General features: G+C 37.9%; 1 protein-coding gene across 1 annotated transcript in view; it reads left to right on the plus strand.

The window, feature by feature from the left end:
• Neto1 (neuropilin and tolloid like 1) overlaps nt 1-27834 on the plus strand; it is a 125034-nt gene that overhangs the window by 69729 nt on the left and 27471 nt on the right. The window contains 3 exon segments of the mRNA XM_052742727.1: nt 3832-3873; nt 3990-4117; nt 17589-17817. Of these exon segments, the coding sequence (XP_052598687.1) occupies nt 3832-3873; nt 3990-4117; nt 17589-17817 (399 nt within the window).

Below are 27834 nucleotides of genomic sequence, written 5' to 3' on the forward strand. Positions count from 1 at the left end.
GTGAGTTTTACAGTTCGGCACAGCGCAGGAGTGCCTAGACCAAGGCGATGTTGCGACAATGAAGAAAGCTCCACACAGCAAGTGTCCTCTCAAACCAGGCAAGGTGAGATGGGCTCCAAACACACACGTACATGGGTCAAAAGGGATCCACCTCAGGGTACCTTTGGAAAGGCCAACAAATGGTTTGTTTTCTGTAATCACACTCAAGTCATCGTATGGAATTCTGTCCATAACATATCATGCATTCTTTCGCTACATTCATTGATTCTGTATGTTTGTGCATATATGTATGTACTACACAAGCTTGCTTTGGAAAGGAACCTGAGAGAGTTAGACATGTTCAGTAGATATTGTTTTAAGACTAATCATGGTAGAAAAAGGATCTGGAGAAAAAATTCTTAGAAAGGTTTTATAAGCCCACCTCACAAAGTTAAACCTTCCTTATCATTCATGTTAGGAGCCAGAATTGTTACATGATAACCTGCACTTGTGAGAGGCTGGGCAAATGAGGCATAGCTGTATGCCCAACAAGCAAATATCAGCATGAGTTGACCTCTGGCAGGGCACCTACATTGATGTATTTACAGTGAAAGTCTGTCTATGAGCTTGGGCCTATATATGGAGAGGAAAAGTTAAAGTGTAAGAGCTTGCAAACATATGTAAATATGGAACAATGAAGTAGGAATAAAGAGATGCCTTTTTCTGTATATATACAATTATGTTTAATTCAGTAACATTATTGATCACCTATGATACTGTGGGTCTTAAGTAAATATGTTACCGCATAGAGTTGTGTTTGTCATGGGCTCACGGAAGTAAAACATAAGCACAGAGAAAAATGACTGTAAATTCTAACAAAAACAACAAGGGAGTGAAGAAAATGACAGACAATGTTCCCTAAGACTGGGTTGTCTGGGAAAGCTTTTATGAGACTTTACTATCAGAGGAATCAAGGGTGTGGAAGGAGAGCAGGGCCAGATGAGGGCTCTGTGGTCTGGTAAGGGACAGATGAAGGGCTGGGATCATACTCAAAGGACAATGGGAAGTGACTGTCATGAATTCATTTATATCTTTCAAATTAATTCAGGTTGCTTTGTGGAGAACACATTTTGAGAGACATCAAGAGAGTAGAAGGCTTATTACGCTCAACTTTACTGTGCATCTACATAATAACTTTTGTCATTGCCCCAAATAACCTTGAACAATCAATCAAACTTTATACTTTTAAATCCAATTTAGGCTGCTTCAAATGTGTTTTTGATTGTTTTGTTTTGGAACATATGAGGAATTTATAATTACAGTATTTCAAACAGAAGTGCAAAACAATTTTTACAAAGTATTTTAAGCCATCATTCCTATCAGTGTTAATACAAAGACAAAAATAAATTTTCATTTCCCAGTACTGGCACTAATATCAATCTGATATGGCATGACTTATAAAAATGATAAATGTTTCCCTTCAAACTGGAAGACAGAACATTAACTTAATCTCCACAAAATTATAGAGATAGCCATGTGCAGCTGAAACTTTCTAATCATGAAGGTGGTGATGTACATTTTTGAGAGATATATTTAAGTAGAGGCCAAATAACAAAAAAAGTATAAGGAATTAGAAAAATTTGGTACCCAAGGTGGACAATCTTAGTTTTAGATATAAGTACTTTTTGGTGTTGTTGCTGAGAATTAACTCATGGCTTTACCTTAGTCAAGCAAATGTTCAATTGTTCTTCAAATGAGCTGTACCCTGCAAGTATATGCTTGATTTTATTTTACTTTTTAGTTTTTTGAGATGAGATTGACTATATAGCCCAAAACTTGCACAGACCAAGATGTCTTTTAACTTAGAGTCATTCTCCTGCCTCTGATTCTAGAGTGCCGAATTACAGTTGTGTACAACCACAGCCTGTTCCAAAGCTTGACTTTTCCAGAAAATATGCATGACTCTATTCCATACTAGTAGACTGCTTAATGGTAAAAACATGAGTAATTTTACATAAAATGTAGCTGTTTTATTACACAATCAGGCATTTAATACATATTTATTGGAACAATAATGAGATGCCCATTGATGCTGAAGGAAGAAAGAAAGAAAAAAAAACCCTACTGATAGTTTAATGTAAATGATATATATGCCCTTTTTCTTTGTTTTCCAAGGAAATTATATACAGACTTTTTTTTGTCCTGTAAAACTAAAAGACCTGTTTTCAAGTAGTTCTAGAAAAATGGTTTCTTGATTAAAAATATTTTCATTTTTCTTGATTCAATGCATACACATAAATTCTAATAGTGTTTGTAATAAACTGAGTGAAAATAGTTGACGCAATTGGGAAATACCATGGTTAGTAAATACTATCTCTCACTGTCAACAGACCAGTTTGCATCAATATTTAACTGGAAGAAAGCAAACAATGAAAACTGCTAACACAAGTCTGCACATGCACATTTAGTATGCTCACCTACTAGGGCACAGGATGAGGTGCAGCTAGACACAGATATTATATAAACTCCATGATGTTAATGTGTGTACCTAATTCTTGCCATAATGAAAAATGACTTTTCATTCTGCAATTCAGGTTCACTTTTTAGCAGAATTTTATAAAATACTTCAAATTCTGTAAGATTTTTTCTAGTATCTGTTTTATTATAGAAATAACAACCTAAGTTCCATATTCAATTGTAAATTGCTCACACCAAGTTTCTAATCATATATCATTATGCCACAGCCATTGGTGAGTCCAGTGCAGGATAGAGGAAATTCCATTCAAACAGGCCATGCTCTATGGACATAGATTGTTTCAAATCATAGAAATGTTCCTCATATGGGTTGTGTTCCATTTTGCTTATCATCAGAGTTGATGTATTCATGTTCTGATCTTGGGGCCTCCCAATAATGAAGAAATCCACTGCATATGATTCCCAAGGATCTCCAAAATAACAAGAAAAGCTGAAAACGCCTCCTGTATTCTCTTGGGAAAACATTTTCAGATGCAGTCTTCAGAGTCAACTTTGTATTTCATGGGCTGTGTTCCTACTTTACAACCAAACCCAGGAAATGGGATTGATGACATCATTTTAGCTCTTAACAAGGACATTTGCAAAGCTTATGATGAGTCAAACTTCCCATGAAGCATTAAAATAAGCAAAGAGGAACTAGTTCCTAAGACTAGGTTCACAGAGAACAAGAAAGGAGAAAAGGGATGTTAAGTTTTCTGTGAGTTCGAGGCCAACCTGGTCTACAGAGCGAGATCCAGGAGAGGCGCAAAGCTACACAGAGAAACCCTGTCTCGAAAAACCAAAAAAAAAAAAAAAAAAGGTAGAGAATGAAGGAGTACTATAAGCCATCATGGTGTGTGAATCAGAGATGGCAGAAAACAGGACAAATCTTTCAACGAGAAGGAGGGATTTTCACTTTCGTACATGACCTTCATGCTGCTAAAACAAGAATGTATTTCAAAAACTTGCATAATCTTTTGAACGAGAACACAAATTCTATTTGTAATACGTGGGGTGACTCAAACCATGACTTACCCATGGATATACTGTACAAAAACATATCATCATAAAGTGAACACAAGATGCAGCAATGGTGTTGAAGGTTTAAAATATCTCCTTTTGTATTGAGAAAAAAAAGCTAGTAGCAATATATGGTTATGTTGACATACACTTGAAATTTATGAGTTAATACTATCATGTACTTATTATTTTATCACCTAAATTCTCCTAATGTATATCCAGGTTACTTCCTGGATAATTTGATGGAATGTTACTCAATATCACAGTAAGGAATACATGCAGAAAAAAAACTAATTGTCTTTTTTTTCAATTTTTAAGATCCTGACTTTAAGGACCTTGGAGTTTTGAAACCATTGCCAGGTTGGTAAAACAGAGATTTGATAAAGTCCAGAGGTCTTTGTTTTCTGCGATGAAGTATACTTTGGGTTTATTATTTAAGCTCCATTTTTGTGTGTGTTTGGCATTTTATTATTTAGCCTGTGAGTTTGAGATGGGCGGTCCTGAAGGAATTGTGGAGTCCATACAGATTCTGAAGGAAGGCAAAGCTTCGGCCAGTGAAGCTGTGGATTGCAAGTGGTACATCCGAGCCCCGCCACGATCTAAGGTCAGTCCCAAAGCTGAAACCCACACACAAGAGTAGATTGAGAAGCATCTAGTTCTCACATTATCTGGTAGTGCTAGGACATGTGTCAAACGTGCATAAGTGAGCAGTATTCTGTGTTTTGAAATGAGCATTGTTATCCACCTGTTTAACATAACTTTCCAGAATAAGCTGCAGTATGGGATCTGGTTAACAGATTGTACATATGAGCGAAGCAAGTCTGCCTCTCTGGAACCTAGATCCCAGTGTCAGGCTGGAGTTGTTGTTAGGGATGGTGTTAAACAACTATCCTCATCTTCAGTATATGCAGTTTTAAATTAAAGTTACATCTGAGGAAGAAGTGGGTAGAGTTTATGAAATTATGTATCTCTAGTATGTGAAATAAAGGTGTACATGGTAAATGTTAGCCAGAGGTCCTAGGAGAGCTCACACCTCTTCAAAGAGAGAGTACAGTTCTTCTGTAATTGCTAAGATTCTTGAAATTGTTATGATTTCCCATATGTGGGGGTTATATTATCAAGCTGTTCCAGTCTTTCAGATACAAACACTCCAGACCTATTGTTGACCACCTCAATTTTTGAGTGCTAGAAACATAATATAATGGTTTAACTGTTATATGCATCACAGTGAATGTAACATGGGTCTGATTCAAATGCAGGCAAGCACTTTGAAAACACTTTTTAGAACAGCAAAGAGTACATTTATCCTTACAGGTCTGTCTTCAGAGGAACTGTCCTCTAAGTACATATTACTTATTTTCCTTTTTTCCTCTTTTTATGCTCACTCCAATGTATATGGTAGAATACAATGTGACTGATTTACTGGACATACACCAACTATTCATTGAATAAAGTAAACTCTTTGTTTAATTAATTGATTTAATGACACTGGAAAGCCCAGAGCATTGTCATCCATTAATGAAAGTACAATGGAGAGGAAGAGGGATGGAAAAATGGCTTCATCTGTAGAATGATTGTCTTGAAAATATATGGACCAAAGTTTGATCTCTAGAGCCAGTATAAGAAGAATTTGATGCAGTGGTGAGAACTTAAATTTCCAGAGCTGGGGAATAGAGAAAGACAGATCTCTAGGGTTTAAGATCCAGCTATCCTGGCCTACTTGGTGAATTCCAGGTCAGTGAGAGACCTTGCCTCCAAGAAAACGTGAACGAAGCATGAGAAACAACTTTAAAAGCTGATCTCTGACCTCCACACGGGGAGGCACATGTGTATCTGTGCTGTCATATGCACATGCAACCCTACACACACATGCACACACACACACACACACATGCACACACGGGTGGGGGGAGAGAGGGAGAGGGAGAGAGAGAGAGAGAGAGAGAGAGAGAGAGAGAGAGAGAGAGAGAGAATTCTAGACTCAGTCCTCAGCTTTTCTTAATTTAGTACTTAGACATACATATATGTGAAGAAACCATGCAAGCAGTAGGATTGTATCCCTGAACTGTTGATGAGGAAGGTGTGAAGGAAAAGACGACGTAAAGGCTACTACACAGAGGTGGTCAAGGTCTCGTTAGAATGCATGAGAAACAGCACCATGGAAACTAGGCAGGAGCAGGGGGTGCTAAAGACAACAAGGAGAGCATGTGAGACTTTACGTGCAGAGAGGACAGCAAACCTTTCTGGAATCAAAGCAGTAGCTTGAGAGCTAATGAGCAATGGATGTGGAGGGAGGCAAGTCTGTAAACTCTGGGGCGCTCTGGGGTCTTTCCAGAGAACAGATGCTTTACCCCAAGTGCTTAGTGATATCAGGAAAGGCAAGCAGAAAGGGGATATGACCAGATTTGCATTTTAGAAACAGAGTATTATGTGGGAAGAAAAGATATATGGGTTAACATGAGCAGATGCCTAAGTAGGGAGAAGACAGTGAGTCTAGGACTAAACTTACTCTGTTCTGGTGACCAGTAAAGGAAATATTAAGGTAGATAGATACCAGAGAATTTTGGTGGTGGGATATTCATGTTGAGCAAAAACATAAACCTTTTTGCCCCCCCCCCCCACTTTTTTAAAAAAAGAATTTAGAGGAAGTTGGACCTTCAAGCAGTACTTTGGCCTTTCCACACCTGATTATATATATATATATTCAGGAGACTTGCCCATTTCTCCAAATAAGTAACTAAAGAGCCTTAGAAACAATGAAAGAATGGTCCTGCTCGCAGCTCTGACATTTTCAGGTCTCTCTGTGTGGGAGCAAATCTTTTTAAAAGTTTTTTGCTTTATAATAATTTAGACACTGCTTCTCTTTTTCTTTTTTTCTTTGTCAGTTTAAAGGTATTTGCTAGCTGAGTCTGAGGGCATAGACCTGTGAGCCTCTCTACTCAGCTGGGAGGCTAAGGCAAGATGGTTGCCCTTTTAGTTCAGGGTTAGCTTAGACTATACAGGGAGTGAGTTTACACAGCTAGATTGGACAGTTTAGTGAGACCCTATCTCAAAATGAAAAGGAAAAGAGGGCTGTGAATACAGCTTGGTGACAAAGCCCTTGTCTAGCCAGTGGGGGGCCCTGGGTTCAAACCTCTATATCAAAAGGAATTTTAAAAAGTAACCGTTTTGTATTTGTAACACGAAGTCGTAAATACCTGGTTGATCAGAGAACTAAGTTTATCTTATATGCAATTTTCGGATTATCAGGAAAGTGCTTGTTTTTCTTCACCTTTATGAATGAAAATCTTTTATAAACAGGGACTATACGCACAGCACCTTGCTGTCTTTAGCGGCACCTTGTCGCTTCAGTGTTAAAGTGGAGTGTAAACACACGCCTCCTTCTGCCAGCTGGCAAATAAGCTGTCCTTTGTACAGTCCCAGAACAACAATGCCTTGTGCACCTGCCTGTCACAGATTCTGGCAGTCTGTGACCCAAAGGGGACGCTGCCTGCAGAGCTGCACCAAGAGGGCTCTATCGTGACAGCCCTTTTCTGTTCAATTAGAGGTTGAGAGGGCAGGGAGTGGCACTGGATGCTATGGAGAAAAAACAAGAAACGAGGCCTACGGCCATGGTGGGCTTCCTATTTTTGTGGATAGCCTTTGATTTATGAGATTAAACTATCAAAGCATAGGTCAAGCTTGAAATGGGTCACTGTGAATATTTGAATGATCTCTCCCGACCCTGCATAGTTTACAATGAAACTGAAAAAGAGTTTACTTGATACAGTTAAAATTTATAGACACCACATGTTGCTTATTAGCACTTGGCAAAAAAAAAAAGAATATGTACTGATATCTCCTTTATTAATGTAGGCGACCCCTTTAGGTAGAAATATGATCAGTCAGCATTTCCAAGGAAAACCAGAGAAGAAATAACTTTGGAAATCCATTCATGATGTGGCTATATACAAATAGAAAAAGCAGAGTCAGGATTATAGAGGTCTTTTTGAGTTAACCATAGTGTGTGTGTGGAAGTGGGGAGCGGTTTACAAACACACTTCTGTGAACAGGCTTTGTGTGTATGGAGATTCTAGAACAAAGCTGTAGGAAAGGAATTAATGTGTCTAGTTATAGATCTTATCCAGAGAATTCACCTGTAGTGAATAATGGGAGACCAAACTGTGGTAAGGATTTGAACTTGAATTCCATGACGGCTGAGCTTTAGGTGTTTGTAGATAACGAATTTTAAACGGAATGGTAACACCTGTACAAAATGGGGCCACTCCCCATTCAACTCTCCCTGGGGGAAGGCTTCTTGAGGCCTGTAGGGAGTGGAACTATTTTGTAGTAGGTGTGGTCTTGTTGGAGGAAGAATGTCACTGTGGAGGCAGGCTTTGAGGTCTCATAAAGGCTTAAGCCTTATTTGGTGAGGCAGGCCACTTCCTGTTGCCTGAGGATCAGGGTGTAAGAACTCTCAGCTCCTTCTCTGGCACCATGTCTGCCTACATGCTGCCTTACTTGCCGCCATGACAATAATAGACTAAACTTCTGAACTGTAAGCCAGCCACCCCAATAAATGTTTTCTATTATAAGAGTTGCTGTGATCACGGTGTCTCTTCACAGCAATAGAAATTCTGAATAAGACAAAGCCTTATCCCCTTCCTAAGGAACTACTGGGAATTAAAGGTTGTCAGAGGAGGAGATGTCATTTTTTTCTGTTGTAGCTATTGCTAAATTGACCATGCTGTAGTAAAAAGGCCCATCACTCTTGTTCCTGCAAGCAAATTCAACTAAACTCAGTGGTTAAGACAGTGCATGAAAATGGGAGAGCGATAATTGATCCAAGGGCAGTAAAGGTCATAGCGGATAGGACAGGGTAATGAGAGATGAATATAGACACAATACATTATAAAGATTAAATATATGATAATTGAAATTATCACAAATAGTATTTAGAAAACTCATGTAAGATTTAAGATAAGCTATATCTAGAAAGAAAGAGCGTAACAGCAATCTCCTTGATCTACACTGTTCTAGAAACTGCACTTTTCCATTTGAAACTAGAGATAAACAGCTTTGAATTCAATATACTAAGGGTTTGGTGTTAATGATGGAAATCAAATGATATTCCAGGGGAGGAATGAGAGAAGAATTTGGCAGGGGTGTTGTATAATAATTAAAAATCAAGTAATTTTGAATAATATTACATGAAAATTCTATTAAAACCCAAATCCCATAAAAATATGTTTTGGGACTAGCTCAGACATTTAGCTCTCTAGTAGCAGGGATTGCAGCAAGGATAATATCTCAAAACTCCTGGCCCAGTCTGATATCTCAAAACTACCATCTTCAGGAAAATGATAAAGTTCACCCAAGTATCACAGGAGATAGGATCAAAAGTTTCACGAAGCATGTGCCAAGAAGAGTGAATAATTAATGTTTTGGGAGGACAAAAACCTACCTTTTGTTATCTACATGTAATTTTCTTATTTTAAGTTAAATTTAAATTTGTTACCAAATTGAAATATTGTAAGTCTACTTATCGTCAAGTCAATGTCAGAAGGTGAAAAGTAGGTCTGTATTTCATAAAACACCAAGCTGTTAACTCTGTTTATATGATGACCTGTGTGTGTGTGGCAAAAGCTTATGAAACGTCTCCAATTTCCAGTCCCAGTTCTCACTTTGTAAGTATGTTCAAACAGCACACATCTGGTTGCAGTAAATTAAATTACTCGGTAAAGGGTGCTTGAGGGATACCAGTGAAAGTGTCAATCAGATGACTTTGAGCAGAGGGAGGTGGCACGGCTGAGTTTTTTTTATTATTTAATTTTTTTTTCCTTTTACATACCAACCACTGTTCCCCCTACACAAATCCTCCACATCCCACCCCCTATTCACTCCTCATAGAGGGTAAGGCCTCCCTTGGGTAGTCAACACAGGTTGACATACCAAGTTGAGGCAGGACCAAGGCCCTTCCCCCTGCATCAAGGTTGAGTAAGGCATCCCACCATAGGGAATGGGCTCTAAAAAGCCAGCTCACTTACCCAGGATAGGTCCTGGTCCCATTGCCAGGGGCCCCACAAACAGATCAAGCCACACAACTGTCACCCACATTCAGAGGGTCCAGTTTGGTCCCATGTAGGCTCCCCAGCTGTCAGTCCAGAGTCCATGAGCTCGCACTAGTTTGGGTCAGTTGTCTCTGTGGATTTTCCCATCATGATCTTGACCCCCTACCCACTTGCTCCTATAGCTTAGTTTAATCTAATCACACAGCAGACCTTTCCTTATAGACAGAAGAGGGAGCCTTGGAGTCAGGGGACTAAGGAACTGTTCTGGGGATGAAGGATGTGAAAAGTGGTGTTGATCTTGGAAATGCAAGAACATGGAATTCCAGGCTTTGAAAAGACAGTTAAATCTAAATCTAGAGTACTTCTCACCTGGGGATTGTGCCATAATAAACGGATCATTTTAAATGGATCTACTAAGGTTGAGGTCATTTCTTATGTAACAATAGAAAGGGGTAATGACCAGAATTGAAAACAAGAAAAGTCTGAAAGTTCTAAGGATTGAATCTGTCTTCAGATTATCTCAAAATATGAGAAAAAGATGAAAATGAAAATATTAATGTAGTAGATAATAGCCAAGAAAATTATAGTACAACTTTTAAATTGAAATATTAGATGTAAAATGTGAGAATGTAGAGGGGTACTCAAATGTTTTGGAATTTTTCTATAGCCGTCCAAAAATCACTTTAATATTTTTATACCTGAACCATTTTATTTATATTTTTATTTGTGTTTCCCAACTGTACATTTTTCAACCTTCCAAATTCATGTAATGTTCTACCTATTATAATCCTGACCTGTCCAGTCACAAATAGTAAGCACAAAGCCCTGGGCACATGCTTTTAAACTGTGGTTCAAACATCAAGACGTCCAGCGGTCTTGAATCCGTGAATAACATATGTCAGACACACAGATGGCTCAACTTTTATTTATTATGAATAAGCTCTCTGTGGAGTCTCAAGTAATTGCCTTGGTATGTGTTTTTCATATGATTATGACAGGAAAGGAGGAACTTCTGAGCTTCTGGTATTAAAATTTCTTTGTAAATGTACTACTTAGTAAGTTCTGATGACATTACTTGTTTTGCATATAAACATGGCACTTTCTTCCTTATTTGTGCCATTTGGAAAATAGATAATCCCAGAAATGGTTTATATGTTCTGAAGTTTTCCATGTCTTGTTCAATGAATCATCCTGTCAGTTCCAACTCTTTGTGATTGATTAAAAAGAAGAATGCATCAAAATGATTCACTGAGAAGAGATTTTGATCTATTTCACTAGAGTTATATATTATTCTGTTTATCATTCTCTCTTTCCTTCACAGAGGGACTAGAGAGTTTTTTCTTTCTTATTTTTTCATTTGCTACCTGAAATAAGTCTTTTGCTCAGAATCATTGTGTCACAAATTTTATACACTTATTCCCATCATAGTGACTATCTTAATGTCTTTAAAATGGGACTAATTCATGTTAACGTATTGTTATGGTTAGAAAATCAGTATGCATACTTGGCCTAAACCCAAGCTTGTGGTACAAAGTAAAGGTTTTTCAAAATCATTGAAATTATAGATACAGTAGATGATCAATACTTGCTTTGTTTTATTTTTATATTATTTCATTTTTAATTATGGATTTGTGAATGTGTGTGCATATGTATGTGAGTGCGTGTGTTTGTGTGTGTGTGTGTGTGTGTGTGTGTGTGTGTGTGTGTGTGCGCTCACATGAGTGCAGGTGCAATCAGAAGCCAGAGGAAGGAAGGAATTAGATCCCCTGGAGCTGGAGATCCAGGTAGATATGAGCCACTAGGAGTGGGTGCTGGGAACTGAATTTGGGTCCTCTGCAAGAGCAAAATGTGCTTTTAACCACTGAACCATTTTTCCAGATGTTGGATTAATTTTCTAAGGAGAAGATAATTAAATAAAATGTCGGGCTGGAGAGATGGCTCAGAGGTTAAGAGCACTGACTGCTCTTCCAGAGGTCCTGAGTTCAATTCCCAGCAACCACATGGTGGCTCACAACCATCTGTAATGAGATCTGGTGCCCCCTTCTGGCCTGCAGTCATACATGATGTATACATAATAAATAAATAAATCTTTAAAAAAAAAAAAAAAAAAAAAAAAATAAAATGTCTACCATATTACAGTTAAGAAATGCAATTAACACTTTTAGATGTCCACTGCATTAAATGGGCTTGTATATTGTTTACATAATTAAGATTTTTCTTTATTTCTTCTCCTGTATAAACAAATAGCTAAGTTTATTCTCATAAATATACACAGTGACAAGGGTTTTGTTTTTTTAATTTATGGGAGTCTGTTTGCAGTTGTCCTCCAATGCCAGGAAGATATTTTTGAAATCTACGAGGATCAATTATATATGGCAGAGACTATATAGTTAGTGAGAAAAATGTTGATCAGTAATTTTTTTCCTTAAAGAAATTTAGCTTATGGACAGACAGCTCTCATTCTAATGAAGCAAATGCCATACATCTACAATTTATTTCCCTATTAAATAGAAAAATTGAAGGTCAAAATAATCATAAATGCTTCACAAGCATTTATACAAAATCTAGTAAAGGCAGTTGTGTGCTTCCTTCATAGACAGAGTTCTATGTGGAAAAAAATTTTGAGATACAGAAATAAGTAAAAGGCAGGTAATGCCCATCACTGCTCATCATGAACACATGCCAGTCAGGGACTACATGGGTGAGGCAGACTCATGGCAGAATGTCAAATGCAAAGCTTGGGCCCAGTGTGCAGATTGACTTTCTAACTAGAGCACCACTCCAACATTAAATGGCCCTAATTTTAAAGTTTTTTTTAAATTTAAGATAGTCTTTTATTTCATAAGGACACATTTATTATCACTGAGTTTTATTTATTTATTCATCAAAATGTTTCAGAGCCTCTTTTAGAAAATGGAAATACCTAACTGTATAAAATTTTTCCCAATTTATTTCTATTTTGTTAAAGTTTGTTTTCTTTAAGATTATAACTTTCCCTCTGGAATATACAACATTTGAACAATTAGTAAAAGGTTTTCGTAAGACTGTGTAGGATGCAATGAGGGTCTTAAGTGGCTTTGGAGTCAGGTGGATCCAAAGTGCAATGCTAAAGCTCCTGTTTCACTTTAAAAGTGTGACTCAACTTTTCTAAATCTCAATTTTCTTTGTCTTCAACAGTTCTTGCAGTAATCTGCTGCTGTTGCACTAATCTGTTGTCAAACACTGTAAAAAAGTATTAATTGAAGCCAAGAGTGATTGCCAATACATGACATAGACTCCTTTCTAATAACAATGAATTGCTATTCAGGTCTGTGTTTCCGCTTGCAGAAAAGTGCTCAGGCTTATCATGCCACTGAAATATCTGGATTTGAAAGTGCCAAGTGAAAAACCGCTTTCTGTTTTTATTCCCTCTTGATTTGGTTAATCATTTTCTTTCACTACTTTTCTTTCTGTGGGTATATATGTTGTTGCTGTTGTTGGTAAACTTCGTTATACTACTGATATCCATGATCATTTTGTGTTGTATTTTTTTTAAAAAAATGGACTGTGATGTACTACCTGTCCTGGTGGATGTTTCCCTTGCTGGTAAAACTGTGTGTTTCTCTGTTGAATGTGTATGTTCTTTTGAGAGTGATAAACTATGCTGGGCTTATTGCTGAGTAGTTTAGAATATATGTGTATTCTGACTTTTTATTGCACCTAACATTTTTGTTACCTTGCAAAAATTGGCAGATTTTCAATCAATTTTTTATAGAGCTTTCAGGTTGCTGACTGTTATTCAGAGTACATCAAAGCCACATGATGAAAAGAATCTAAAAAACAGAGCTTAAAATTCTTATTCCAGGTGCTCACATTCATCTGATTATTTTTCTTAAGCAAGTTATGGTTTTAGTCCCTTCTCCAGCTTTCTAATGAAGATCATGTGAAAAATGCCATCTTTTAAAGAGCATTTCATGTGAATATGTGAAAGACACAGCATTGCATATGTCAAAAATTTAGATTTAACATTTTTCAGACTTATGTTCTTTTCATTAATTTTATTTATTATTTGAAAATTTCATACTGGTATAGATGTAACTCGATCATAGCCACGCCTCAATTGCTCGCTCTAACATTCCCCAAGACACCCCCCACCACATCCTTCCAACTTTATGCTCTCCTTGTATTTATTTATTTATTTGAAACTTGTGAGTCCAATTAGTTCTCCATCCATGTGAATGGGCATTGGATCATCCACTGAGGTGTTTCAGTGGCCATGTGCCTAAAGAAGAATTAACTGTTCCTGTCCCCAAAGGCTATCAGCTGCCAATAGCTCCTCAGCCAGGGCTGACTCTTGAGAGCCCCACCTCCTTCCCACCTCCCCACCAAATTTTCTTCATTAACTTGATCTTGCATAGAACTTACATCGATAATCATTGCTGCAGCGAGTTCATGTGTACAAGAGCCATGCCATGTGCAGAAAACAGCATTTCAGGTCACTCACCCCCACCCTAAGCTCAGACACTCTTTCTGCCCCCTTTCTGCAATTGTCTTATCAACGACTGAGCACTGGCAGGGACATTCAGCACTTTGAGCAGAAATAAGTTACTGTGTTGTCCATTATCCATAAGAAGAAATGTCTTTGAGCAAGGGTGGGAGCCCAACAATTCTACAGATATGAATACTTAAAAGGCAGTTTGACATGATCATTTAGAGAAACAATAACATGTCATGGTGTTATTGGTTCTGTTAAAACACTGGGTAGGGCCACTGTGCTCATGTTGATACCCCAAACTGAGCCTACCATATTCTTTTCTTGAGGATCCAATCTTTTCTTTCTTCTCTTCAGTGAGATAACAGCACAATCCACCTGGTTTCAAACCTAACATGGAAGTACAGTTTTCAAAAGATCCCTGTATCTGATTTGTCTACATAAGAAGTTTTCAGCTCACCTCTGTCCCCACATATTTCAGTTATCCTTATTAGGATTAATTCAGACCATCACTGTGTTTATTTTGGTGTAGCTTTCTAACTAGTCACATTCTATACAAATTATGTCCCCACCAAACCTCCCTACCCACATAGTCAGAGGTGATGTTTGGCAAAAACAGAGTGACTGGACTTGGAGAACAGGGAAGAAGAAGGAATTAAGAACATCTCCCAGATTTTTTCCCTGAACACTTAAATACAATATATCTGCAGAAAAAAAAATCAAAATAGTTACCAAGCTTTTAGGGAAAGACTTCCCTCTTTTGGCTAGCAGGATCTTCAATACCCAAGTACTAAAAAAAGTTATGCCTCCCCAAAACAAAAACAAAACAAAATCAGGCTTTCTTAATCTGGGCATTTCTGGGATACAATGGATAACTTCAGGAATTTTATTATGCTGGAAAGAATAAACTCCCCATGGATGATGGGAGTAGTAGTTAGTATTTTTGTCAAATAACATAAAGCAATGACCTGGACATGGTGACAGAGGGTACTTCCTTAGACTATATGCTGTGTGTGGTGTTGATGAGTCAGCTAACTTAAAATTCATCCAGAGTGGCTGGGAAGTTACAGAAATCCTACATATGAAAGCTTTGTTGTATGAAAATCAGAGTAAAACTCCAATTGTCCATAGTTGTTCAATTTATCTCCTCATATCTCTCTATGTCTGTTCTTCCTCCTCAAAGTTATGTCAGGGTGATCTGGTGCGAGCTATCACAGTTCATTTCCAGCTCACACAGGTCTACAATATATTTTCTTATACTTCATATTCTTTAGATCTATGTCATAGTTTATTTTGAGAGTTATTTTAAACATCTCTTACTATTGAAGGTAACGTGTGCTTATTTATTATTTATAACACTTAAAACAATGTTGGGTTTGTGGACAGCCAATAAATACATGATGAATGCTGAACAAATGAAATTAGTAAAGAAAATGAGAGTTCTGGTTAGTTGCGTAGAAAGGAAGTGTCACAGGAACTGTAGCGTGAAATATGTTCAGTTCTAATAGAGTCTGGAGGGTGTAAAGGTAAAGACTTATGGAATAAGGGAGTCAGCCTAGTAGGGGGTTGTTTCCTGGGAATATAGCAACTGAGCTTAACCTTGATACACTGGGAAGAAGTTGCTACAAACAGTAGGGACCAATTCCTTCAAGTTAAAGTTTGCCCCTGGAGCACAAAGCTTGAGGTGTTGGAAAAGAAACACACTGTTGGAAGGAGAGGGAAGACTTTGCCTGAGCAAGGTTTCTCAATGGTTGTACTATGCCTCAGGTGAGGATTTGGGCTGGAGGCATGGGATCATTGACTTTGTATGTAAAAGTGTTATGTTTGGCTGGGTTGAGACTGGAAACACATGGCAGAGACTGAACCTGACAGACACACGGAGTGTTTAGGAGATTGTTGAAAAATCTTGTTTCAGGAGACAAGGCATACAACTGATTTTTAAGAGAAACTACAGGGTCCAATGTCTATTTTTTTTTTTTTTTTGGTTTTTCGAGACAGGGTTTCTCTGTGTAGCTTTGCGCCTTTCCTGGTACTCGCTTTGGAGACCAGGCTGGCCTCGAACTCACAGAGATCCGCCTGGCTCTGCCTCCCGAGTGCTGGGATTAAAGGCGTGCGCCACCACCGCCCGGCCCAATGTCTATTTTATAATAACATGCAAGGGCAATAATATTTTTGTATTAACTAAAATAATGAAATTTTAAACTTAGGATAGACATTTCCAGATCTGGGGGAAAAGTTGTCCCATAAATTTCATAGTTTTTGAAATAACAACAAAAAAATGAATATAGAAAGATGAAAGTGAACTTAAAATAAATGTATACCTTTAGTTTGTATGCATGCTAGGTGAAGTAATCTAATTTAAACAAAATAGCCTATAGATATGCATGATTACAAAATAAAATATAAACAAGCAATCAATGTGTTCAAAGGAGGCAAGTTTCATTCAGATACTGTTCTTATTGCACCTTCACTAATTTGTTTCATTTACATTTATTGTATAGAATTCCTATAGTTTTACATTCTATATAGGTGTCTTGATTTGAACACATGTTTTCAGTGCTTCGTTCCTTGTTTACACATTTGCACAATGCCTTTAACTGTGACTGTGACCAACTGAACATCGAGGCTATGGATGTTGCTGAAAGGATGGATGAATGAACAAACACATTCTTTGTTCTGATCCTGCTGGAATCAATCACTTGTGATTCTGAATACACATTGGAAGAGAGTTAGATAACTTTTCCTTACCAAGAACCAGTGTGTTAGACACAGTGTGTCCTTGAGGAAGGAGTGTAGACTGTGGAGTCAGACGTCTCACATCTGACTTGTAGTTTCTATTCTGTGAGCCTGAGTTGTCACATCTGAGGACACCGACATGTTAGTCACAAAATTGTTGGGAGCGTTTAATGATGACATATGAATTGGTGTCATGGTACATTGTACTCACTAAGTGCTAAATGCTAATTTAACTTTTATTTGCAGAGATTGAGCTAAGTGGCCTGATTTTAAGTATGATGAAAATAGCTAGATTGGCCTTTTAAAATATTTTGATACGCTCCACTGCAAAGCTGAATAAGAGTAATTGTTTAGATTAAAATCAAAAGCTGTCTTTCAATATGTTTTGTTTTCCTTTAGTGTTAATGTAAATTGTTCTTTGTATACATTAAACAAAACACAAGGGCACTTGAACAAGAATGCATAAAGAAATATTTAAAGTACTTCCATATCCAAAGCTAAATAGCATGTAAGTTTTGAAAGCTAATAGCTGATTTCAGATACATCACAGAATGATGTCAGAATCATCTGGGCAAAAAATACTTAGCTAAAGGAAATGGCGCAGCTAAGTTTTTTTTTTTTTAACAGCATAATAACACTTGTAAAGAAATATTAAAGATAATTTGCTTTGCACTAGTTTATCTGCCTGTGGACCACAAGGGAAAATAATGGGGCTGATTGCAATCAAGGCTGTCTTGTGAGACTGAAAAGAAAAGAGGAGGTCCAAGCATTGCTCTACATTTTTGAAGTGCACAGATTGTTTTATCTTTGTTTTACAGATTTACTTACGTTTCTTGGACTATGAGATGCAGAATTCAAATGAATGCAAGAGGAACTTCGTGGCGGTGTATGACGGGAGCAGCTCGGTGGAGGACTTGAAGGCCAAGTTCTGCAGCACGGTGGCTAATGACGTGATGCTGCGCACGGGCCTGGGGGTGATCCGCATGTGGGCAGACGAGGGCAGTCGCAACAGCAGGTTTCAGATGCTCTTCACATCCTTTCAAGAACGTAAGCTTCCCTTACTTGACTATTTGTCCTTCAGAAGTGTCCCAGCCTACCAGGCTCCTCAGCTGCTAATGGGGTTTTCTTCATGCAGCTTGGGCACAGCAGGGTGTTCCCTAATAAGTGGTTAAAACCAGTGAGGCTCCTTTTCCCTCATTCCGATGCAGTGAGAGTTGCATATCACATTCTGAGTACTTATTTCCGTATGTGCATCATAACCTCGCTTAAGCGAGTGCGTTCTCTTCCACTGGGAAATGATGGATTTTGTTGGCCTTCAGTTTGTTTAGCTCTTCCCAAGTATATTCGGGTGATGCTGCAGTTTCTGATGAAGCTTGAGTTTAAATATTGTTTTTCGAAACTTCATAAAATGTTTGAGACGTTAGCTTTGGTACACATCCGTTGCAGACTCTTTTTATCTGGACAGGCTTGCAACTGCAGAGTCACAATTAAAGTAAGGGGAGAGAGAACTGCTTGGGAAGGCAGAGAATTGGGGAAAAAATTCAGAAGATGCTTAAGTGACTTAATGATCTTTAAAGTTACTGAAAAGTTCATGTTTGTTTTTCAATTTTTAATTTTGAAAATTACAGTTTAATAAATAATAAGCTGTATAAACAGATACATTAGGACATTCTCAGGGAGCTTAGGCTATTTCGTGGTTCACAAATATAAGCAAATGAAATAAAATCCCAAGAAATTCAGCTTTAAAGGGTAAGAAAGAGTTTTATATTTTGAAGCTATGCATTTTGCTTAAATGGAAAAGAGAGAAAAGGAGTCCAGAGCCTTCTAAGACATCTCTTGTTGTAAACAGCACAGGGTGCCAAGATTTTTAGTTTGGAGTTGTTGAAAGTTTTGGACAATTATTTTACAAAACACCCAAATACTTTTGTCTTTAAATTCCTTTCCAATTATGCAGCTGGGCCATTCTCTGAGTTAATGAGTTCGCTATCCTGCCCACCTGTGGGCTGTTTATACACGATGAAGTCTCTGTCTTCATCTCAGTGGTTGGTTAAAATGCTGGAGGTCTTGGATCCTTATTTCATCATAGTATTTGAAAAATAGTCGCATATTTTCTAGACCAGAATATGAAAAAATTCTTAGTGTAGTTTTTGGTGACTCGTGTTACATTGCTCAACCACATTCAGTGCAGTGTGCCTTTGATAAGTGTCTTCTAGAGTCTGAATTTTAAAAGTGTTAATTACAGTTTATATGTTTTGTGGAATACAGTTGATATGAGATCTATCATCTTAGATATTTTGGCCTCAGCATTCTGTTTACTTTATTTTGTTTACATAACGTGTTATTCATTTGCCATATGTAACATGATATTTTGAAGTATATGTGCATTATAGAACTGTTGCACCTAGTCAATGATGATATATTTTTTTCTCTTGTGAAATGCTAAGAAATGAATAATAAGTATTCTCACTACAACAAGAGATGTTCAGATAATATTCACATTGATGGGCTAGAATTAACCATGATTTTGTGTGATGGTTTTATGTTTTCCATATTGCTAAGGCTTGTATGATATGTGTGCATGAGTGGTGGGGGTGTCCTGTCATACATACGTGGCAGTCAGAGGACAACATTGTGGAGTTGGTTCCTTCCTTCCAGAGTCCAAACATATCATCAGACTTGTGTAGCAAACACATTTTCAGATGCTCAGCCATCTAACCTGACCCCCAGTGTGAGAAAATTTTAAAATATTCTTTTCAATTTAGAATCATGACTTACTGAGATCCCCTATCTAATTTACTGTCAAAAATATGGAATGGCAAACTACTATGGGATCTCTTAAATATCATGAAAAGTCTGCAATTTTTATCTGTGCTATAAAATTTAATACAGATAAATGAAAAATATATTGCTAAATTTAAAACATCTACTATGATTCAAGGTTTTATTTTACTCAAGTGCAAGATGAGGCAATAACTTTATTTTATGAGGGAAACACATTTAGCTGTATAATTAAAGGACTTGTAATAATTATACAAAAAAGGTATTAGGTACATGGGATGCTACAGTTATCAAAATGAAAACCTCATAGTTTACACTTTGGTATTTTTGTGGGGAAAATAATCTATTGGAAAGACTGACAATATGTGGGATAGCAGGACATTTCAGCTAACACCTAAAGTTCCTTCGACCTCTGAAATGTATTATTGAATTCTATGTATCTATAAATCTGCATGCATATAAGACATGGTATGTTATGTCATGCTATGAACCTACCTAAGTATAGTTGAGCGAAAATATAGCATTTCAGTGCCTGTGACTATATGAGATATTAAAGCCATTTAGTGAGTATCAATTAACAGTCAGTTCATAGGATACAGGATGCTCCTTCAAGATTGACGGAAGGTCCACCCAACCCGTTAAGTTCTTCCATAGGAGCAAATGTTTACTTGTCTTGGAATGAGGGGTGTTATAATAATGGTTTCTGCAATTATTACATTCATTCACAATAAGTTTTTGCTAAAGTCTTGGTGTGTGATCTGGGTTTACTTGTTTGTCTTACTGAATGTTCTCTGTTGCTGCACAAAATATGGTCAGTTTGTCAAGTGAAAGGGGGGATGATTTCTATAAATCCTTCAAATTCCATCTGTTAAAAATTCTAATAACCAATATGAAGCCTTTAGGAAGTGGGACCCTTGCAAAGGATTAGATTTCAAAGACAAACACTCATTGATGAGCTTGGGCATCATGGACAGTATCCTCAGAAAGTGGTTCTACCCCTTCTCCCAATGTGTGAGGCCCAAGTGTGGTGTTTTGACCGATCACCTGCTTATTACCATGTACTGAATATGCTGGTATGTCACTCTTGGACTTTGCAGATTCTAGAACTGTTCAAAAATAATTCCTCACTTGTAAATGACCCTGTAGGTTGCATTTTACTATAACATCATTAGAAGATTAAATATTCCTAAAGATTTCTATCACAATGCTTTGCTTTCCTTTATTTGCTATTGTTCAGGATTGCGTTTGTGCACAGAAGGAGGAAGTCACGAAATGAACTGTGTGTGTAGTGCATGTATTATTGAAACCAATTTCTACTAGATAAGGTGCAGAAACTATAAGAAAATGCATAGTGGGCTTCTATTTGAAATTGAGTGGTTTAGAATAATTCCAGGGATATTCCTATATATCTGTCAAGGTGATTCATTGAAGAAGTTTCAAGTTCCTCACTTAATATGGCTTTATGTAACATGAGTTTGGCAGCAAATCTGGAATTGCAGTGTGAACGATGGTGATGACTGTAGTTGTTTTTGTTCGTAGTATATTATTCTGTTGTCTGTTGCTAATAACACAATATGTATAGATTGCATCTGTCATAAAGAGGTGAATTTGGAGTTTAGAGTAATGGATGTGCAGAATTTATGCCTGTTTCAGTGATGAATGGCAGTGTCTGAAAGTGGCACAGAGCATCGCATGACAAAGAATAGCATAGAGATTATATGTGTACCTGTGTGCATGTATCCACAGAAGTGTGTGTATGGACACTGTGTGATTATGTGTGTAGCTAAAGTTTTCCTGCCTGGCCCACAGTCAGGACAAATCTCTCTCACCTGCCAGTCCCACAGCCACTCAGACCCAACCAAGTAAACACAGAGACTTATATTGCTTACAAACTGTATGGCCGTGGCAGGCTTCTTGCTAACTGTTCTTACAGCTTAAATTAATCCATTTCCATTAATCTATACCTTGCCACATGGCTTGTGGATTACCGGCATCTTCAAATGCTGCTTGTCATCATGGCAGCTGGCAGTGTCTCTCTGACTCAGCCTTGCACTTCCCAGCTTTATTCTCCTCCTTGTCCCGCCTACACTTCCTGCCTAGCCAATGGCCAATCAGTGTTTTATTTATTGACTAACCAGCAACACATTTGCCATGCAGAACATCCCACAGCATATGTGTATGAGTTTCTATGTGTGCACTGTCTCTCTCCTGTTTTATATGAGGCTTCCTGGAGTCAATGATTCGCCTCTACACTGATGATTAATTAATTTTAATCACCTCCCAGAGACTCCATTCCTAAAACTAAGCCAAAATAAATAAATCTTCGTCTTCTAAATACCTCACCATAGAAATTAGACCCCAGCAAGAATAGACAAACAATATTCAAACAACAGCCATGGCTATACAGATATTTTTTTAATGACAAAACACATAATGTAATTATATGCCCAAACAAATATATACATGAGAACACACAAAAAAACAGGTTTGTCTCCTCAAAGTTCAAATGTTGAGACCATCAACCCCAGCATGATAGAATAAAGAAACGGGGACTTTGTGAGGTGACTGTGGGGCATTTTCGTCTTCTCATGAAAAAGTGCTCAGTCAGAGTCTGAGTTCTCTCTCTCTCTCTGCTGAACAAGGCTGGAGTGCAAAGACTTGAAATGGAGAAACTGGGTCCTCATGAGACTGCGACTTTGCTGGTGTCTCCATGCCTGTGTTTCCTACATCCAGAACTGTGAGAAATACACTTCTGTTGATCATAGACCACATAGAAGATGGTGTATTTTCTTAGGGTTCCCAAATGAACTACAAGAGTGCATCCAGTTGTACCTACATCAGGAAAGTAAAATGCTTTATTGAGTTAAAGCAGGGTTTAGAAATCATCTATCCCATGTCTTCACATGTTATAAGCTCAGAACTAGATAAATGTCCAGAGAAGTTAATCATCTTTCCTGCATATTTCTACCCTATTCTTGGTAATGTATTAATTGAATTGAGGCAAGGACCGAACATCTGACTCATAATGTTACTTTGCTACCTTTGAGGCATTCTGGGTTAGACATTCTGCCCTAAAGAGGGCACTGAGGACAAGGGTGTTAAAAATTAGAGAGCATAACATACTACCATCACATTACTATAAGACATAAGTAAAATTAAAATGACCACATTCTGCAGGATCTACTAATGTGATCTACCAATATGATGACTGAAAATATACACACACACACACACACACACACACACACACACACACACACACACACACACACACGTAGCTGAAGTTATCTCCAGTCCATCCTGGGACTGTAGCCGCTCAGACAGAACCAAGTAAACACACAGAGACATTTACTTTTAAACTTTATGGCCGTGGAAAGCTTCTTGCTAATTGTTTTTATATGTTAAATCAACCCATTTCTATTAATCTATAAGTTACCACGTGGCTCGTGGCTTACCATATCTTAACATCTGTTTCTCATCATGGCGGCTGGGAGCGGCTCCCTGCCTCAGCCTTCCACTTCCCAGAATTCTCCTCTCTCCTTGTCCCGCCTACCCTATCCTTCTTGCCTGGCTACTGGCCAATCAGCGTTTTATTTATCAATCATGCACAGCACGTGTGCGTGAGCGCTCATGTGCATGCACACACCACACACACACACACACACACACACAAACACACATGTTTAAATTATCAAACTTTTTTTTCATCTGAATTAATTGCAGTAAAGGGAAAAACGAGTTTATCACAGGGACATGGGTTCATTGTCACATCAGCAGAGGTTTAGCATGCACCAGCCCGTTATTACAAAGTCTGTCTTGTGTGACTGTATCTGTCACAAAAATAAAACTAGTTGTCAAAAGACCCCAGATCCCAGAAATGGAAAGAGATTTCCCCACAGTGAAGGCTGCGAAATCACCTCCTTTAGGTGGCTCCATGAAGCAGAAAGAATGCTTTCTATTTCAGCTGCTTTAACTCTCACCAGAGACATCACCAGAGTTGTGGCATGTGCTGTTGTTTGTGACAGCTATGCACTTTGTTAAGAATAACACACCCAGAACGAACACTATATAGCTGCCTCCATGTTCAGGAATTGGACAGTAAGAAAAGGCATATCTATACCATCATGGAAAATAATTCTGGGTCATTCTTAAATAGAATTATCAGTGATAAATTGAGTTTTAGCTTACTGTCTTATGTCAATGTTTTTCTAATAATACAGCTTAATATATTTACATCACTTTGCATAGTCACTGACTTTATCCTGAGGAATCATCTAATTAAAAGGATTATATTTAGTATTTAACTTTGAATATATATATACATATTCATAACTAATTATGGCAGAAGTACTTACTTAACATTAACTTGATGCCAATATGGGTAAACTGAGGACCCTGGTATATCCCACCTGTTCAGGATTAGTTACCTGTTGCCTTTTCAGAATCATTCTTGCTCTGGGTTTGTATGTGAATTCAGTAATAGGAATGGGTGCATCCAATAAGCCAGGACAATTCTCACTTCTAGAAAGCTATTTACTGTTCTGCTCTCATGTACAGCTTTTACACATTTTCAGTACTTGAGTGGTGAGCAGGGAATGTGTGTTGTAAACAGATAAGCAAGTAAAAGATATTTTTAAAATACTGAACACTTTAAGATAACATGGAAATTATTTACAATCATTTTCTCAAGTAACATAGTACATGTGGTTCAGATCAACTTATAAGACAAGTCAAAATAGTAAGTTTATTTCTGATAAAATTGCACAGAATATCCTTAGCATTGCAAGGGAAATGTAAAGATCCATTCTTAGATGAGGTAAAAAAAAAATTCTCATAGTCTGAAAACAATCTACAATATCCACAATACAGAAGCACCTACAGATATAATATCCACAATACAGCAGCACTTATAGATAGAATACCCACAGTGCAGCAGAACCTACAGATAGAATACCCACAGTACAGCAGCACCTACAGACAGAATACCCACAGTGCAGCAGCACCTACAGATAGAATACCCACAGTGCAGCAAAACCTACAGACAGAATACCCACAGTACAGCAGCACCTACAGACAGAATACCCACAGTGCAGCAGAACCTACAGACAGAATACCCACAGTGCAGCAAAACCTACAGATAGAATACCCACAGTGCAGCAGAACCTACAGATAGAATACCCACAGTGCAGCAGAACCTACAGATGGAATATCCACAGTGCAGCAGCACCTACAGATAGAATACCCACAGTACAGCAAAACCTACAGATAGAATACCCACAGTACAGCAGCACCTACAGATAGAATACCCACAGTGCAGCAGAACCTACAGATAGAATACCCACAGTACAGCAGAACCTACAGATAGAATACCCACAGTGCAGCAGAACCTACAGATAGAATACCCACAGTGCAGCAGAACCTACAGACAGAATACCCACAGTGCAGCAGAACCACAGATAGAATACCCACAGTACAGCAGAACCTGCAGATAGAATACCCACAGTGCAGCAGAACCTACAGATGGAATACCCACAGTACAGCAGAACCTGCAGATGTCTTCCGATGTGAATGGCACTAAGTCTGTATTCTATGACAAAATTTCCCTGAGAATGTTTATCCATTATCAAATAGTTATAAGGTGATACAGTGGAAGACCATCTCAGAACACCTGACCAAACCAGGGAACTCTATGAAAATGAAACATAATCCAGTTATCCAGCTGACACTAGAGGAGCCCTGTGTGAACTAGTTGCTTCTTAGCACATCAGACCCTGGAATTCAAAGAGTTTTTTGGCCGCCAACAAGTGAGGAAATGAGGAACTGAGTCAGACAACTCCAAGAACCTGAGTCCCACATAATCTAAAAATCTGGGGAAGGGACTCTTAGCAGAAAGTTGAAGATCAAAGCTACAGCTGATGTCTGCATTGCAGCTTGTGTGGTGATCCTGTCCTTGGCTTCTAACTCACAGAGATTATATGAAAATCACTGGTTGGTGTTTTAAGATTTCTGGTGATTTGTTAACTAGTGTTGTCATTGTGCAGGTCTTATTTAAACAACCATATTATTGAGATTTTTATGGGAGGAGCATCTTTCCTATCATAGAAGACATTCTAGTCCTCCAGCTCTTACAGTTTTACTGTGGTGTTTCTGGAGCCTGAGGTGCTGGAGTTGTGTTGTAGACTTATCAATTGTGGCCAGGAAACTCACAGCCAGAGGCTCTCTGCAATTTTAACAATTATAGTTTCTATCTGCTGAAAAAAGATGCTTCTTTGATGAGAAGTGAGAACTACACTCAACTGTGGATATGAGGATAAATATTGAGAATGCAGTTGTAAAGGATACTGGCTCAAGAAAGTGGCAGTAGTAGGTTCTCCTCTAGGGTCCATGACCTCATAGTTCATGAATAATAGACTAGGTTTACAGAACCACATTTTAATTCCCTCCTAGTTAGACAGCTGTTGGTTGCCCCCAGGACATAAGTTCCACTATTTCACATTGCAATGAGTCCTTCAACTGATTAATGGATAATGAAAATGTGGTATATATACATGGTGGAGTACTATTGAGCTGTAAATAAAAATTAAACCATGAAATTTGCAGGTAAATTGATGGACCTAAAAAAGATTGAGTGGGATAATCCAACCCCCAAAGACAAATTCTGCATGTTCTCTCTTATTTGCAGTTCTGAGACCCAAAACCTTAGATGTGAGCATGCAACCTAGAGTAAGCACAGATATCACTATGATGTTTATTCAATAGTAACCTTTTTTTCCGAGAAAGATTGATGTCAGGCACAACAACAAACATGGGATCATTACTGAGCCCCAGAGTGACCATATTCAACCTGTGTTTCACCAACCAACTTGTATGTTGTAGAGAAAGATAAGCCATCAGTTATGATTATTCCAAAGTATAAATTGATGTCTTGGTGAGGTAGATTTCAATATCACACCATTATAAATTGCTGTGTTTCAAGTAGATTAACAGCACTTTATTAATGTAGGAAATATTTACCATATATGTCATACAGAAACATAAATACCAGATGGCATAGATTTAAATATCAACAGTACATAAAATTTGCTGAGAAAATTCCTGAATTTATGTCACATTTTGGCAAGTCTTTCTAAAGTAGACACAAAACATAATATAGGTGATAAATATCACTAAATTTAAATGTATGATATTTAATATTTGTATTGATGAGAAACTATTGTAGCTGAAATGCAAAGGGAAAGATGAATGGATGAGCAGCCTCAAAATAAATCCTTTTTTTCAACTCTATAAGAAATAAAAACTTGCCGGGCAGTGGTGGCGCACGCCTTTAATCCCAGCACTCGGGAGGCAGAGCCAGGCGGATCTCTGTGAGTTCGAGGCCAGCCTGGTCTCCAAAGCGAGTTCCAGGAAAGGTGCAAAGCTACACAGAGAAACCCTGTCTCGAAAAACAAAAAACAAAAAACAAACAAAAAAAAGAAATAAAAACTTAATAGTGCAGTAAGAGAAGGATGATTACTGTATTATAAAAGGAAAAAAGAAGTAAATAGTTAATCATGAAGTAGTACATGTGGCCTTCTATGTAGGAAATGAGCCTAGATACAGCAGTAACAGAAGGGTGTGCAGTCAGTCATGACATTTGATCTTCATCCACCAGATTAGTTTAGAAAATGAAGAACCCAGTTTGGAGATGGAAAAGTATAGTGATGTGAAAGAAAATTGCCCCTAAAGGGAGTGGCACTATTAGGAGGTGTGGCCATGTGGAGGAATTGTGTGGGGGCTGGCTTTGAGATTTCTTTGCTCAAGCTTCCCTCAGTGTGACACTCAGACCACTTCCTGTTGCCTGCAAGACATAGGACTCTCAGCTACACCTACAGTACCATGTCTGCCTTCACTCAGCCATGTCTCACCTTGATGACAATGGACTGAACCTATGAATTTTAAGTGAGCAACACCAGTTAAATGTTTTCCTTTATAAGAGTTGCTGTAATCATGATATCTCCTCATAGCAATAGAAACCCCAACTAAGATACAAAGTGAGGTGAAAGCTTTTGTAGTTCTATTAGGAAAACAACTTTCATGAGGGACAATTCAATACAACATATCAAAATATGTACCATTACATTTTAAAATACCTTTAACATTAACTATATTTATACACTAGCAAATCATCTGTTTAAAACATTGAAGATTGGAGCTGGAAAGATGACCCAGTGGTTAAGAGCTCATATGCTGTGGTTGAGATTTCAAGTTCAGTTCCCTACACCCATACTAAGAGAATCACAGCTATGT

The sequence above is a fragment of the Peromyscus californicus genome, unplaced genomic scaffold (assembly GCF_007827085.1).
Source record: "Peromyscus californicus insignis strain IS unplaced genomic scaffold, ASM782708v3 Scaffold_17__1_contigs__length_78620276, whole genome shotgun sequence".
Lineage (NCBI taxonomy): Eukaryota > Metazoa > Chordata > Mammalia > Rodentia > Cricetidae > Peromyscus > Peromyscus californicus.